The 17698-nt window shown below is 35.8% G+C and overlaps 2 protein-coding genes across 2 annotated transcripts in view; one reads left to right on the plus strand and one right to left on the minus strand.

Annotated features, from left to right (window-relative positions):
- Positions 1-17113, plus strand: part of LOC108385630 (alpha-2-macroglobulin-like) — a 50615-nt gene extending 33502 nt beyond the window's left edge. Inside the window, 7 exon segments of the mRNA XM_073223890.1 lie at positions 1234-1452; positions 1621-1748; positions 2865-2955; positions 3605-3673; positions 5835-5937; positions 6734-6775; positions 9968-17113. Coding sequence (XP_073079991.1) covers positions 1234-1452; positions 1621-1748; positions 2865-2955; positions 3605-3673; positions 5835-5937; positions 6734-6775; positions 9968-9990 — 675 coding nt within the window. The 3' untranslated portion in view covers positions 9991-17113.
- The window catches only part of KLRG1 (killer cell lectin like receptor G1), a 77438-nt gene that overhangs the window by 17090 nt on the left and 42650 nt on the right, over positions 1-17698 (minus strand). The window lies entirely within an intron of this gene.

The following is a 17698-nucleotide window of genomic DNA, read 5'->3' on the forward strand; positions in this document are numbered from 1 at the left end:
CGAGAGTCACCTCATTAGCATACAGGAAGACACTCATCCCTCCAGAGGTTCCAAGGGTCTTAAAAGCCCTTGTAGCAGGAGCAGAATCCAAATATCTATTTCTGATTATGCCACAGATTCTCTTTGGATTTTCTTAAAAGTAACACAAACTCACACTTCCTGTCTCCATTCCCTACACTTGAGATCAACCAGGACTGTAAACCATTAACTTTATTATCCAGACACATCTAGTCCTATCAAATAGTATTTCTAAAAAAATACCTGTAACATAATACCTTGTCATTTCCACTCTCTGTATTCTGAGTGTACATTGTAGAATATATCTTCAGAGAAGTGTGGCAAAAAATGATGGACTTCTCTAACAGAGAGATGAAATATAGAGAAATGAAATGTCAATTATCTGTGCCACATGGTTTGCAGTTCACCTCATCCTCTCCATCTTCCCTCTGAAATGGATGATCTTCGTTATGATATTGAAACACCCTCTCTCCATGTTGGCTTTCTCTTTCTACACTATTGTCTGAATGACAGCGTCAAGACTCCTTTTTTTTCTATTTTGCTATCATTAATGTACAATTACATGAGCAACATTATGGTTACTAGACTCTCCCCATCATCAAGTCCCCCCCACATAGCCCATTACAGTCACTGTCCATCAGCGTAGTAAGATGCTATAGAATCACTACTCAAGACTCATTTTTAATAAGAAGTAATAGTTCTAAAAAGAAAGATTCTCTAGGGCAGGGACATTCTTATAGAATAGTATCGATAAAGAATGATAGACCCTAGGGAGGAGTGGAATTATATAAATTTTTCCTTTTCTTTGATTACAGTGCAGATCAGAGACCAACACCTGTTGATCACCTTCAAAGGCATGCTGAAAGTAGAAGTTTGGTGATAAGAGAGAACAAGCTATAGTTTTGTGGGAAGATGGTGGGTGTCAGAGGCAAAGGAAGAGGAACAGCAAGTCCTAGGTGACGAGCTCCCTTCATATATACATTTCCCACTTGCTGTGAGAGAACTTGCAAGCTCTAAAGCAAGCTGTGTCAGGAAATTACATAAACTTTTTGATTCTGAGATATATCAAAGATTGAAATCAGTCGAAGTTTCCAGAGTTCAGATAATGAGGGAGAAAAGTCCATGGCAGCTTTGTAATAGTAAAAATGGACTTTGGGAAAAACCCAAGCCCCCAAATTTGGCCCTATCCTGGACTTTCACACACCTCTCTTCTAGGACACAGTGGTGGCTCTGCATGCTTTGTCCATATATGGAGCAGCCACTTTTGCCGGAACTGGGAAAGCTGCTTCAGTGACCATCCAGTCTTCAGGGAAATTTTCAAAAAGATTCCAAGTGGAGAACACCAACCTCCTGTTACTACAGCAGGTCTCATTGCCAGACATTCCCGGAGAGTACACCATAAGTGTGTCAGGGGAAGGCTGTGTATACCTCCAGGTAAGACCCTTGGGTAAAGGTGGAGAGATTCAACTATAAACCTTCCTCCTGAAAGTGGAAACCATTTATTCCTACCTGGGCAATAAAAGGGCAAATCAAGAGAAATGAAATTGACAGATTAAAGGATTCTGTGGACTGGAAACTATTTCTATTCATAATATCCCCCAGACAGCTCTGAAATACAATGTTTTCTTGGAGAAGAAGGAATCTTCATTCAATCTGCAAATACAGACAATACCCCAAATTTGTGATGGACCTGAACCCCACAGAAGCTTCCAAATCTCACTACAAGTCACGTAAGAATATCTGTCTGTATTCTAGTTCCAAAAATAGTAGCTACCTAGAACTTTTGAGCACATAGATTCAAGGCCTAAAGGAACTCTCTTCATTAAGTTTCTGCCTTGTCAATGAAAAACTAAAATTAATGTCTTCACCAATGTGGACAATGAAGAGTTTATAGCTATGAGTTCAATTTTTCTGCTTCCAGGATTCTTACCTGCCACCACTGTTGAAGAATATATAATTTCTTCCAATAATAACATGGGCTCATTCTTCCTTATATCTAAAGGAAAGGCTCCCTAGTCTTTTTAAAATTCTGTCCTTCTACAGAAAAAAAATTTATAATTCACTAACACTCTTCAAAAGCTTTACTTGGAATAGAACAAGTAACTCTGGTTATATTATAAAATCTAATTGGGTCTCAGATTAAAAGAAAAAATAATATTCACAATTTGGTCCATCATCAATAAACAAATAAGTTAAATGTATAAGCAAAAAATACATTCAAGTAGCCACAGGGAGTATACATACAGGCATGGCCTCTTATAGCCTAGTTGTGTAGATAATTTTCATATTAAAAAAGATAATCATTTAATAATATGGGTAACTGTTGAACCACTGTATTATACATTGGAAACCAATATAAGACTGTATATCAATGATACTTCAATAAAAAAAGATAATCATTAAAAAATGCTATATTTAGTAATGTATATAATATCAACTCACTATGTTGCACATCTGAAACCAATATTGTATATCAATTATATTCCAATTTAAAAATACATATATATGTATATATATATATACATCTGTGTGTGTATATATATATTTATTTTTTTTAATGTATATTACCAGATTCCACCCCCAGAGATTTAATTCAGTATTTTTGGAGCTCTGTTCAGGCATCTATGTTTTTAATGAGCTCTACAGCTGATTCTGCTATACAGTCAGTTTTCAAAACCACTCATTTGACTGTTAAAGCTATACAGCATATTTCTAGGAATGGAAATATCACTGATGATAAGGCAGTAGTTAGGAAAACTACATAAAGATGCGAGGGCTTATGCTGGACCTTAAAGGAGGGCAGGAAGCAAAGCATAATGATACCTGTTTCTTCCCTGTGTCTACAGCTACACAGGGAGCCACCCCACCTCCAACATGGTGATTGTTGATGTAAAGATGGTATCTGGTTTCATTCCCTTGAAACCAACAGTGAAAATGGTAAGTAGATGCTAGATATTTGAATTTTCTACATCCCCAGCTAAAACCATACCAACAGCACCCTAAAAATGTCAACCTGCATCAAAGCAACACTGGCCCTAAACTAAGAAAATTAAATTTATTTGATACCAAGCATATGTTTAGCATTGTGCAAGACGCCAATACAAAAAATATAAGAAAGTTGTCTGAATTAATTAACCTATAGTCTAGTTAAGAATATTAAAAAATGGGTAATTGAAGCCATCAAGTGACATTTCAGGGCAAGATATAGTTAAGTATCAAAATTGTTGGTATAGTCTTCAAATATGTGGGAATTCAGAGAAAGCTGAGATCAGTGTTAGAGGAAGATACATCCATAATCTCAAATGAATAGTTTTCCAATTTGAGGATCATTGTCCCTCATCTTCAAACAAAAGCCAAGGATATCTATTAGTCAGTCGTATGAAGGTTCAGTCTTGAATCTAAGTGTTGGTGTTCACAGTTTTCTATGCCTGTTCCCATTCCAGTGGACAAGTATCTCCAAAACCATTTAAAGGAGTTTAATCTTGGCTTTTTTAATAAAGATTTCAGTCCCACAGTCCACTTGCCTCTTAGCACTCAAGGGCTTCATTTATTCAGTAACACTGGTGATTTCTCTTATTTTCCTCAGCTTTAACTGTCTAGCCATGTTAGCAGGACAGAAGTGAGCAACAGCAATGTCTTGATTTACATAGAACAGGTAAGGGCCCTGCAGTCCTGCTTGACACATCCAGGTAGGTGATCTTTTTAGGTGGGTCTCTTCACCTGGGAAGGACATGATATGGGAAGAACAATCACAAGGGAGCTTTTGGAAAAGCATATATTTTCTGTTCCATTAGATAATCATTTAAATTCTCATTCCTCATTGCAGGCTTTCCTGGAACTTGGGCTGTCAGAAATGAGGGTGTTTGAAGGAGGCCAGTGGAATAGATTTGTTCATATTAATATCAGAATATGAGTATTTCTGTTTACTTCAAGTAAACATTCTTTTTCACAAAAAGGCCTGGTCACCTAGAAATCCTGTTGGAAGTTGCTGATTAAGGATAGGAAATGTTCCCAGGGGTTGGTCAGTGATTATATCAGTATCACCTAACATATTTATATAGAAAATTAGACAACTGATAGATGATTGGTATGTATAGGTATAGATAGATGATAGATAGGTAGATATATTGTTGGACAGCTGCATCTGGGGAGGTCTCTCCCTAAACACTAGGTGAAACCTCAGTCTGGATGGGGGAGGGTTCTTGACTCTGAACAAGAAAGAATTCTTGAACAGGTCAGATGAGTGTAGGTAAGGAAGGAATTCATCAAAGCAAGAGTATCATGGAATAGCAGCTGACTTGCAGGCAGCAGAGAGCAAGGGAGAACAGAGGGAGGAAAGGGAAGTTCACTGAACTCCTGCTCAAAATGGGGCAGATTCCTTGCCAACTCCTAAAGCCAGGGTCACCTGGCATCCAGTGTCCGCTTGGATCTGCACAGCGTGGGAACTAAGCCCCTACCAGCCCAGGATTTGCAGGAGCCACAGAGCACTGGATGGAGTGAGAATATGTTCTGAGAACTTCCCAAAGACAAAGAAAGGAGATTTTGGGGCAGGCTACTGAAGAGTATGATCATACAGCTGCAGTCCTGTCTGGGTCACCCAGGTGATGAGAACTTGCAAGCCCAAATCAGAGATCTTTGTAGCCCCTCCCTACTTGTCTGAAGTAGAACAGAGGGAAGACTGTTTAAGTCTAGAAAATAGAATGAAATAGCAAAGTAACAGACGCTTACCACTGGAAGAATGCAGAGACAAAACAGTAAGTTGAGCAGTGAGAAGTCTTTATTTAAGGCAAAAAAAAAAGTACACACTGGAAGTAAAGGCAGTGTGGGCAACGGAGGTGCACTTAAGGGCTTGGGATTCTGTCTTTTATGGCTTTCAAGAATGGGGCAAAGGGCAGCCAGGGTTTGGGGTGTGTGTAGGTTTGACTTGTGGTCTCGTGATGTCTTTCTCCAGTGAGAGACATTATGTCACCATCCACAGTCAGTCCTCTAGATATTCTGTAAGACAAACTTAACACAAGGAATTTATCAATCCTGTTCTTCTCCAAGATAGTGGTTACCCTTAAGCACTGGGAACATCATTTAGGACTGCTTGCCCTGTCTTAAGACAGGTTGTTGACTGATTACCAAAGAATATGTTAGGAATCTTACCTCCTAACTCCCTGGTTTTTAAAATGGAATCTTAGCCTTAAAATGGATGGTTTACTATGCTGTTTATATCTTGGCATTTTTATCACAGGCAGGAAAAAATAATCATGATGCTTGTCCCATGTCCCTGCCCTTACTCAGATAGATAGATAACAAGTAGGTATGATAGATATGCTATCAGTCTAAATGGATTAATCACAGTAAGTTTTATCACAGAGTAATGTGATTTCCTTAACAACCCAAGAACACCACTCTGATTTTATACATATATGTTTGCACTTTGAAAAATATCTGTTTTCTAGATATTTGGAAATATTAATATGGATAGAGTCAGCCTGCCAATATAAGGAATTTATCTCTTCCTATGAGCAGAGCCATGTATTAGGTACTATGGAGGAATATGAATTGTCTTATTTAAAAGATTGATAAACTTTTCATTACTCTAAGCAATCCTTTCTCTAGTTCCACAGGTTCCTACTCTAAAACCCTTATTGCCATCCACATATATAAGCAGTTAGGGAGCACAGCTGGTTGGAGATTGAATGCTATTAGCTAGCTAAGAATTGCTTTTCAAAAGATAAAGACTGAATCATGTCTAATCCCATTTATAATTGCACCAGATGCAGATGAGGCCTCCCTGGTTCTGGATCATCTCCCCTTTCCTTTTCCAGGTTAGCAGTCAGGCACTGAGTTTTTCCTTCACTGTTACACAAGACATCCCTGTAAGAGACCTGAAACCTGCTATTGTGAAAGTTTATGATTACTATGAGACAGGTGAGTAAAAGAGAGCTAAGAACCCTAAATACAAACTCTCAGCCCATAATAAGGGAATTAGAGTGTGATAGACATTTGTGAATAAGTCCTGGTTTCAACATATTCTGTCATCCATACTTTTTGCCGGTTAACTTAGCCTACAAAATACCACCTAAAACATAAACTTAACAATCATGCAAATTGATCCATGGTACTAAGAGTTTTACAAGAAGTACCTACAGATAAAGAGATATATAAACCTCCTTAAAAAGCTACATAACAATGAAAACAAATAAATAAAAGCCTAGAGAATTATACAAATAATTACAGTAGGAAGTTAGAAATGGGGAAAGAACTATATAGCCTGAATGGTCACTGGAACCACAGAAAGTAAAATTAAAGTTGGAAGATAAGGGTGGGTATTATTCTGATTAGTGGAGAGGAATATGATGCATGTTTCAGACTAGGAGAAAAGTCTAAGAAAGTATCATGAAGGAAAAAAGAAGCAGATATTTAAAGACAGCTGAAAGGACACATACCTACAGTTATCCCTCTTGTACTATAGTATGAATGAGCTTTTATTTTTCCTCCAGAGAATGAGATTGTATCAATGTTGTTCAATTATGGTTATGTCCAATTATATCAATCAAGAGTGGAAATTCCTTGACCAATTTTATCTATTTCCCCAGAGCTGACAATTCTGCAATGATGCATTTTCTGATCCAGTAGAGTTTGCAGTCTATGTCAAAGCCTCTGCATGAAACCTTGTCCCATTGAAGTTGCACTTCTTGAGCTTTTCTCCCATTGTGTCTTTCAGATGAAGCAGCTTTTGCTGAATACAGTGCCCCCTGCAATACAGGTAAGCAGTGTACACTCCATGTTGCACGCCTTTGTTTTGCTTTCAAAACCAGTCCTCCGAAATATAAAGTCCTCTACATCTCTTTTTAGTTAATCTCAGATTCCTTATACTGCATGATAACACAGAAGTATACATCTTGCGAGAGGAGCACTTCTCTCAAGGAAACCTCTAATTCCTTTATCAGAAGAGTCTCCATTTATTATAGGGTGGATATCTGATGGGACTCCTTCTCAACTATAGACACTTTGGTTTCCTTTAGCAAGCTGTATTATTCATATTCAGTTAGGAGTATATTTAAGAAAAGGTGCTAACCTTTCTTTAAATGTTTGGTAAAATTCACCTGTGAAGCTGTCTGGTCCTCAACTTTCATTTTCTGGAGTTTTTTAATTATTGATTTCAATTTCAATACTTGTAATCAGTGTATTCAGATTTTTCTATTTCTTTATGATTCAATCTTGGAAGGTCTATGTTTCTAGGATTTATGTATTTTGTCTCAGTTTTCCAATTTGTTGGCATATAGTAGTCTCATAATCCTTTGTGTTTCTGTGGAGTCAGTTGTAATTTCTCCCCTTTCATTTCTGATTTCATTTATTTGGGCCTTATCTTTTCCTTCATGAGTGTGACTAGAGGATCAGTTTGTTCATCTTTTCAAAGAACCAACTTTTAGTTTCATTTGTCTTTCCTTTTTCTTTTTTTAGTCTCTATTTTATTTACTTCCACTCTAAACTTTATTATCTTCTTCCTTCTACTAACTTTGGGCTTTGTTTATTCTTCTTTTTCTAGTTCCTTTAAATATAAAGCTAAATTATTTGGGATTTTTCTTGTTTCTTGAGTTAGGCCTGTGTCACTTGTGAACTCCTTTCATAGAACTGTTTTTTCTATGTCCCACAGATTTTGGAAAATAGTGTTTCCATTTTCATTTGTATCAAGGTATACTCTGATGCTAAAACCAGACGATACCACAAAAAAAGAGGAAATTATAGGCCAATATCTCTAATGAAACACAGATCCACAAATTCTCAACAAAGTATTAGCAAACCAATTCAACAATATATTAAAAGGATCATACACCATGATCAAGTGGGATTTATTCAAAGGATGCAAAGATAGTTCACCATCTACAAATCAATCAACATGATACACCACATATGATCATATCAACAGACGAAGAAAAAGCATTTGCCAAATTCAACATCCATTTATGAGAAAAACTCTCAACAAAGTGAGTATAAAGGGAACATATACCTCAACATAATAGAGGTCATATAGGACAAAATCACAGCTAACATCATATTCAGTGGTGAAAAGCTTCTCCTCTAAAATCAGGAACAAGACAAGGATGTCCACTCCTGCCACTTTTATTCAACATAGTACTAGAAGTCCTAGCCACAGCAATCACACAGGAAGAAATAAAAGGCATCCAAGGAAGAAGTAAAACTATCACTGTTTGCTCATGACATGATACTATATGGAGAAAATCCTAAAGACTCCACCAAAAAACTATTAGAACTAATAAATGAATTCAGTAAAGTTGCAAGATACAAATCTAGCATATGAAAAATTGGTTGTTTTCATACATATCACAGCGGCTGTGATATGTATGAAAATTCCTTGATTTCAAACTATACTTTGTCATATACTACAAGATTCTAGTAATCAAAATGGTATGGTACTGGCAGAAAAAATAGACACATAGACCAATGGAATAGAATAGAAAGCCCAGAAATAAACAAGCACATGCATGGTCAATTAATCTATGACAAAGGAAACAATAATATACAATGGGGAGATGACAGTATCTTCAAAAATGTTGTTGGGAAGACTGGACAGCTATATGCAAAACAAACTACACCACTATCTTATACCACATACAAAAATAAACTCAAAATGGATTAAAGACCTGAAACCATAAAATTCTTAAGAGAATTTTACATAGGCAGTAAGCTCTTTGACATCAGTCTTGGCAATATTTTTTTGGACCAGTCACCTCAGAAAGGGCCAGCAAAAACTAATATAAACAAATAGGATTATATCAAACTAAAAAAGCTCTTACATAATAAAGGAAACCAGCAACAAAACAAAAAGGCAACCTACTGAATGGGAGAAGATATTTGCAAATCATACATCTAATAAGGGGTTAATTACCAACATATATAAAGGGCTTATACAACTTACTATAAAAAACAAATAACCCAATTTTTAAAATGGGGCAGAGGACTGAATGGACATTTTTCTAAAGACATACACATGGCAAAACAAAAGATAAAAAGATGCCCAACATCCCTAATCGTCATGGAAATGCAAATCAAAACCACAGTGAGATATCACCTCACACTAGTCAGAAGGGTTAATATCAAAAACACAAAAAAATAACAAGTGTTGGCAAAGATGTGGGGAAAGGGTAATCTTCATACACTGTTGGTGGGAATGTTAATTGGTGCAGCCACTATGTAACAGTATGGAAGCTCCTCAAAATATTAAAAATGGAACTGCCATATGATCGAGCATTCCACTTCTGAATATTTATCCAAGAAAATTAAAACACCAATTTGAAGAGACATACATGGCATGTTTATTGAAGTATTAATTATAATAGTCAAGTTATGGAACCCAGGTGTCTACTGATAGGTGAATGGACAAAGAAGATGGGTTATATATATAATGGAATATTACTCAGCCATGAAGAAGGAAATATTGCCATTTGTGACAATATGGATGGATCTAAAGAGTATTATATTAAGTGAAATAACCCAGACAAAGACAAATGCTGTTTGATTTCACTTATATGTGGCATCTAAAACAAAATAAATCAATAAACAAAACAGAAACAAAGATACAAGAAATAAACAGTTGGTTACAGAGTGGGGAGGCATGGGGGATAGGCAAAACAGGTGAAGGGGATTAAGAGGCACAAACTTCCATATACATAAATATAAAATATGTAAGTCTTGGGGATGTACTGTACAGCATGGGGAATTTGTCAATAATATTATAATAACTTTGTATGGTGATCATAACTACACTTACTATGGGGATAATTTTGTAATGAATGAAAATATCAAATCACTATGAGGTACACTTGAAACTAACAGAATATTGTATGTCAATTATACTTTAACTTTTTTTAAAAAAATTATATTCTCTCCTTGGCAAGCCCTAAATCATCCTGCTTACTTTCTCTTCTCTCCACAGACACAGAGCAAGGAAATGCTTGAGGCCCATATCAATAAACAAGGCTTTGTGGGAATCCCAAGAACTGGGATTCCAAAAGGACTGTTTTGTCTCCATAATATAGATGCTAACCAAGCTTAGTAAATAGATATATATTTCTAGAAAGTATCTATCATTGATTCCTTCTTCATTCAATGCAAATTTACTCTAAGCATTGCACCCTGTTATTTGCAATGAACAGATAATGACATTTTAATTGAGGTAATGCCATGTAGTATAAAACTGGGAACAGTTCAAACAGATTAAATTCTGCAGAACCTCAAAGTATTCAAAATAACTTAATGGCAATCTGAGAAAATTTTACCCCCCCAAAATTTTTTGACTGGCAGTTTAGTAACAAGAAGAGTATAAAGTATATCTGGGTGGAAACATTTTTTGCAAAGGCATAAAGAATGCACTTTATGCCAGGTAAAATGACTAACCTGACTAAATAGCCACTCCATGTTGCACAATGCTAGAAGCCAATTAATTAATGTTATGTTAAGGTGGAAGACAGAAAATATTACAGCAATTTCACTGAATTAAGAATTAGTTGGCCTGACTTTTGGTTCAAAAACTGCTACTGACTTTGGATCAAACAACAACTAGCCTCTGGATATCAATTTCATGTATAAGAGAGTCTGATGTTATTGGAGAAGGGATAAGTAAGTATGGTAGCAAGGCTTCTGAGGAGATAAGAAAATGTAGAAGCACAAAAAGAAATATAAGTTTGCCATGGGCATACAATGGGGAAATGACAGCCTCTTCAACAGCTGGTGTTAGCAAAACTGGACAGCTACATATAAGAGAATGAAACTGGGTCACTGTCTAATCCCATACACAAAAGTAAATTGGAAATGGATCAAAGACCTGAATGTAAGTCATGAAACCATAAAACTCTTAGAAAAAAACATAGGCAAAAATTTCTTGGACATAAACATGAGTGACTTCTTCATGAACATATCTCCCCAGGCAAGGGAAACAAAAGCAAAAATGAACAGGTGGGACTATATCAAGCTGAAAAGCTTCTGTACAGCAAAGGACACCATCAATAGAACAAAAAGGTATCCTACAGTGTGGGAGAATATATTCATAAATGACAGATCTGATAAAGGGTTGACATCCAAAATATATAAAGAGCTCACATACCTCAACAAACAAAAAGCAAATAATCCAATTAAAAAATGGTCAGAGGAGCTGAACAGACAGTTCTCCAAATAAGAAATTCGGATGGCCAACAGACACATGAAAAGATGCTCCACATCACTAGTCATCAGAGAAATGCAAATTAAAACCACAATGAGATATCACCTCACACCAGTAAGGATTGCCACCATCCAAAAGACAAATAACAACAAATGTTGGCGAGGTTGTAGAGAAAGGGAAACCCTCCTACACTGCTGGTGGGAATGTAAACTAGTTCAACCATTGTGGAAAGCAGTATGGAGATTCCTCAAAAAACTCAAAATAGAAATACCATTTGACCCACGAATTCCACTCCTAGGAATTTACCCTAAGAATGCAGCAGCCCAGTTTGAAAAAGATATATGCACCCCAATGTTTATCACAGCACTGCTTACAATAGCCAAGAAATGGAAGCAACCTAAGTGTCCATCTGTAGATAAATGGATAAAGAAGATGTGGTACATATACACAATGGAATATTATTCAGCCATAAGAAAAAAACAAATCCTACCATTCGCAACAACATGGATGGAGCTAGAGGGTATTATGCTCAGTGAAATAAGCCAGGTGGAGAAAGACAAATACCAAATGATTTCACTCATCTGTGGAGTATAAGAACAAAGCAAAAACTGCAGGAACAAAACAGCAGCAAACTCACAGAACTCAAGAATGGACTAACAGTTCCCAAAGGGAAAGGGACTGGGGAAGATGGGTGGTAAGGGAGGGATAAGGGAGGTGGAGGGGGCATTAGCAAGTATAATGTGGGGGCAGGGACATGGGGAAGACAGTATAGCACAGAGAAGACAAGTAGTGATTCTTCGGGATCTTACTACACTGATGGACAGTGACTTTATTGGGGTTTGTGAGGGGGACGTGGTGATGGGGGGAGTCTAGTAAACATAATGTTCCTCATGTAATTGTAGATAAATGATACCAAAAAAAATTGATGAGATAATTGGATAAACTTGAGGACTAATTGTATATTTGATGGTACTAAGAAATTACTGCTTTGGATAAGGTTATTGTAGTTATGTTTTTTAAAAAAGTCATGATGATGTGATGTTTTTAGAGGTATGTACTGACATTTTTGAGCTTGGTAATTGCTGAAGCTGGGCAGTGGCTATAGAGGGATTATTATATTGTATTCTCAACTTCCATGTATGTTCAAAGTTGTCTGCCAAAAAATAAAAATGAATTTGGATGTGGAAAAAAAAAATATATATATATATAAGGTTTAACATATTTTTTAAAAAGCCAATACTGAGAGTCTACCAAATGGTTAACACTGTTCCAAGCATTTGGTTGGTATAATGTAATTCCATCGTCACAATCACTCTTTGATATGCATACTACGATTAACACCATTTTTAAAGTGAGGAAACAGGTTTAGAGAAGTTAAGAAACTTTCCTAGGCCCCAAGTGATGAAGGAGGCCAGATCTGAACCTGGGCATTGTATCTTCAGAGTCCACACCCCTAACTAGTACCCTCTAAAACTTAGCCGTGGGAGGGAGAAGGTTGTCCCTTGAGATTTCAGATGATGGTGGCAGGCTGAATGCAGAGAGATGTGTTCAAAGGAAGAAACATGTATGTGGGAGCAGGGAGGTGAGAAAAATTGGACAGAAGCAGCAGGAAAGGCAGAAGTTAGGGTTTCTGGGACTCCTCAGGTGAGCTCCCCTCTGAGACCTGCTGGCATCACTACATAGCAATTGTCCTTCTCTTGGGTGAAGCATATACAATCGGCAGACTGTGGCCAGTACTGCCCAAGATTGAATATGCCTCTCCCAAAAGTCAAACTACCCTGAAAAAGGAGAAGAGGTAACATCTACAAAATCTCTTGCTTAGAGCCTGTTTATTTAAGGGCCACATTGGCTTATTTATTAGAGTATGGAAAGAAAAGAGCCCTTCGGTATTCTGAAAGAGCTAATAAGACTTTTACTGGATAATATCATGGGATCCAAGATTCCTTCTCTGAATGATCTCAATAAAAGGCTAAGAAAACCTCCACTCTCAGACTGGATCTGGCCATGCCCACAGGTACTCATACGAGGCACATGCTACTCCTATGTTACGATCCAATCACAAGAGAGCTCTATCAGCTTGGAGCCCAGATTTGTGGTGCGCTCCCCAAAAGTGAACACAATGAAGAATCCCAACCTCATGAATTAGAAATGTTGCAAGTAAATAACCAAATACTGTTAGCACTGTGTGTGGTGGGGAAGAAAGGAATAGGGAAAATCTTGTTGTTTGGTCTGACTCTTGATGCTTTTATGTTTTTGTCTAGTTGCAGTTTAAGTTTTTATATATATATAAATAATGCCTGGGACAGAAAGTGGAAGCAGCTTCAAATTTTGGTCTGTAAAAGAGAGTTAAACCAAGTTAAATGTTGAAAAAGCATAACACTATTTGTAGGAGTGATAAAAAGTAAGGCTAGAGAAATCAGCTGAGACTTATTTATCAAGTATCTTCAAAGAAGTCTGTATTTTATCCTATAAGCAATAGATAGCCAATGGAATCATTTAAAAACAAGAAAGTGTCATGATCAGATTTGGTTAGTATGGTGACAAGTGGCAGACAGAGGCTAGATGGTAGAAGAAGGTGGCAAAGCGATTATTACACTAGTTCTTATTTCTCATGAAAAATGTGCTTAGAAAATGGGGTGTGTGTATATTCTGCTTCTTAAAATGGTATTCTTTTAATTCTTATCACTTAGGGAAAGCCAAAATGCTTTGCACCAATATGACAAGTTCTAGACCAAAATGAAAGCCTACAAAGAAATTTTAAAACATAGACCTATGTAGATTCAGCTTACTATGCAGTTTTTTTTTTCTGGAGTTCATTAAAAGCCATAATTGACACTAAGTGGCAAGTCAGGATTAACAATTAATGTTCCCAGAGTAATTATGCATCTTGGTTTGAGCTAGGATGAGGAAGGGGAACTACTAAAATAAAGTTAGATGCAGACTAATAGCATTCTCAGTGACAAATACTGATACATGAGATACATATAGCACATACTAGATTCATGCCTGAGATCCTGAGCATTACAGTGAAATATTATCTTGGATGTTCTTTTTTTTTTTTTTTAATGTGCTTCCCCACACTTGTCCCTGTTCTGTTGGCTTAGCAGAAACGAAGATGCCCTCTTTTTATGTACAGTAATGAGAGATAACCACAGGGTGGCAGCAAAGGTTAAAAATATATTAGCACTTCTACTTCATTAAATTACAAAAAATCTTGTTAAAAAAGAAAGAAGTTAGACCAAAGGAGGAGAGGAGAGGAATAAAATAATAATGCAAACTTAAAATAAAAAGATAACAAAATAAGGTACTTAGCACAAACTGTACTTATCTGGTCAGAATTGCATTCACAACCCTGGAAATAGTTGATTTAGCAGGGGGAGGGGGTCTTAGATTGTATTCTACAAGAAATATTACATTTCTTTGTTGTCTATAATAAAATGTGACTCTAAACCCCAGTTTTATTGGACTACAGGAAATTTATCTCAGATATTCTGGGGTTCTTCACAGCTGGTGATCTAATGCAGGATCAAGGCCTTGCATCCCCTGCCTTGGCAGTCATGTCTGTTGTCTACATGACCATTTTAGATCCACCACTCTGTGTCCTCCTTGTCATTCTTAGGAATAGGAATATTTGACAAAGAACAAGTGGCTGAGCCTGGCACTTCAGGGACCTGTAAAGCCCCTAAAAACCTACTGACCCATTTCTATCCAGCCCAGAATTGTTTTAGTCTGGGAAATGTTTGAATCATGTAAACGTTCAGTCATTTTAGTCAAAATTGGCTTTATGGCTTAATTGACTTTCTCCCTTCTCCAATTCTGTTATTCCTGTTTATTCTTTTAAAATTAAAAGCAAGGAACCCTGCTCCAATCCTCCTCCCTTGAGGTTCAATTCTTTCAGATTTTCTACATAGACAATCATGTAATACATGATCAAAGACAGTTTTATTTCTTCCTTACCAATCTGTATCTTTTATTTCCTTTTCTTGTCTTATTGCATTACCTAGCCTAGAATTTTCAGGAAAATGTTCAATAGGAATGGTTAGAGGGGACGTCCTTGTCTTGTTCCAAATTTTAAGGAAAAGCATATAGTCTGTTCCATCAGTATATTAGCTATAGGTTTTTTTGTAGGTGTTCTTTATCAAATTAAGCCTCCTTGTATCCCTAGTTTGGTGAGTTTTTATCATGAATGGAATTTGGATTTTGTCAAATGCTTTTTTTGCATGTATTGTTAAATCATATGATTTTTCTTCTTTAAGCCTGTTATTGATATTATGGATTACATTTCACTGATTTTCAAATGTTGAACTAACCTTATATACCTGTAATAAATCCCACTTTTCAAAGTGTAGATTTATGTTTATACATTGTTGGATTTGACTTGCTAATATTTTTATTGGGGATTTTTATGTTTTTGTTTGTGAGAGTCTGCAGTTTCCTTTTCTGTAACGTTTTTCTCTGGTTTTGGTAATACTGACCTCATAGAATGCATTAAGAAGTATTCTCTCTGCTATTTTTCTGGAAGAGATTTTAGAGAATTGGTATCATTTCTACTTCAAATATTTAGTAAAATTCAGCAGTGAAAACATTTGGTCCTGGTGTTTTCAGTTTTGGAAGCTTATAACTACTGATCCAATTTCTTTAATATAGATCTATTCAGATTATTGATTTCTTCATATGAGGGTTTGGTAGATAGTGTCTTTCAACTAATTGATCAATTTCATCTGTTATCAAATTTATGGGCATGAAGTTGTCCATAACATTCCTTTATTATTATTTTATTTTCCATGGAATCAGTTGTAATATTTCTTCTTTCATTTCTAATATTGGTAATTTGTGTGTTTTTTTAATTACCCTGGTTAGTTTATCAACTTTATTTACTTTTTCAAAGAACCAGTTTGCTGATTTTCTCTATTGATTTCTTGTTTTCAATTTCATTGATTTATGGTCCAATTGTTATTAATTCTTTTCTTCTACTTACTTTGGATTTAATTTACTGTTCTTTTTTATGTTTCCTAAAGTGGTATCTTGGATTATTGATTTTTAGATGTTTCTTCTTTTCTAACATATGCGTTCAATGTTACAAAATTTCCTCTAAGCACTGCTTTTGCTGCATTATACAAATTTTGATAGGTTGTGTTTTCATTTTCATTTACTTTTAAATTTTTTTAAGACTTCTTGGACCCATGTGTTATTTAGAACTATACTGTTTAACTGCCAAATATTTAAGTATTTTAAAGCTATCTTTGTTTTTGACTTCTAATTTAATTTCACTTTTATCGGAAGCATATTTTCCATAATTCTATTCTTTTGAGTTTGTTATGATGTGTTTTATGAATCAGCATGTGGCCTATCTTGGTGAATGTCCCTTGTGAGCTTGAGAAGAATGTATTCTGCTATTCTTGGATGAAATATTCCATAAATGTCAATAAGCTCCAGTTGCTTGATGGTGCTTTTCAGTTCAACTACATATTCTCACTGATTTTCTGCCAACTGGATCTGTCAACTGCTGATAGGATAGTAACAGCTCCAACTGTAATAGTGGATGTCTGTTTTTCCTTCCAGTTCTATCTGCTTTTGCTTTTTGAGTATTTTGAGTCTCTGTTGGGTACATACATTCTTAGGATTGTATGTCTTCTGAGAAAACTAGCCCCTTTATCATTATGTAATTTGTCTAAGATGAATATACTGAAAAGTAATTTGTCTAAGATGAATATAGCGATACCAGGCTTTTTTAAAAATTAATGTTAGCATGGCATGTCTTCCTCCATCCTTGACTTTTAATCTGTGTCTTCATACTTAAAGGGGATTTGTGGTAGACAACATATGATTGGGTCTTGTTTTTTATCCTGAAAGTGTCTTTGAATTGATGCATTTAGATCACCAACATTTAAGTCAATTTTTAATAGAGTTGGATTAATCTCTACAATAAAATTTTACTATTTTCTATTTATTGTCCTTGTTTCTTTTTTTTTATTTATTTTAATCACCCACTCTTTTTTTGCCCTCTCTGGTTGTTACTGAACATTTTCTCGTGATTTCATTTTCTCTTGTCTCTTATCATGTCAATTATACTTTTTCAAAAAACTTTTTAGTCCTTGCCTAGAGTTTGCAATATGCATTTACAACTAATCTAAGTCTACTCTCAAATAACATGATACTGCTTCACGGGTAGTGCAGGTACCTTATTACAAGTTATTCCCCACTCCCATCCCTTATAACATTTCTGTCACACATTTCATGTATCCATACACTATAATCATCCAGTATATCATTGCTATTATTATTTTGAACAAACCGTTATCTGGTAGGTCAGTTAAAAATTAGAAAATAAAAGACTTTATTTTACCCTCATCTCTTCCTTCTTGAATGTTCTTCCTTTATGTAGATTCAAGTTTCTGACCTATACCATTTTCCCTCCCTCTGAAGAATGTTAACAATTTGTGCAAGGTAGGTCTACTGAAAACAATCTCTCTCAATTTTTGTTTTTTTGAGAGGTTTTTATTTACC

The sequence above is a fragment of the Manis javanica genome, chromosome 15 (assembly GCF_040802235.1).
Source record: "Manis javanica isolate MJ-LG chromosome 15, MJ_LKY, whole genome shotgun sequence".
NCBI lineage: Eukaryota > Metazoa > Chordata > Mammalia > Pholidota > Manidae > Manis > Manis javanica.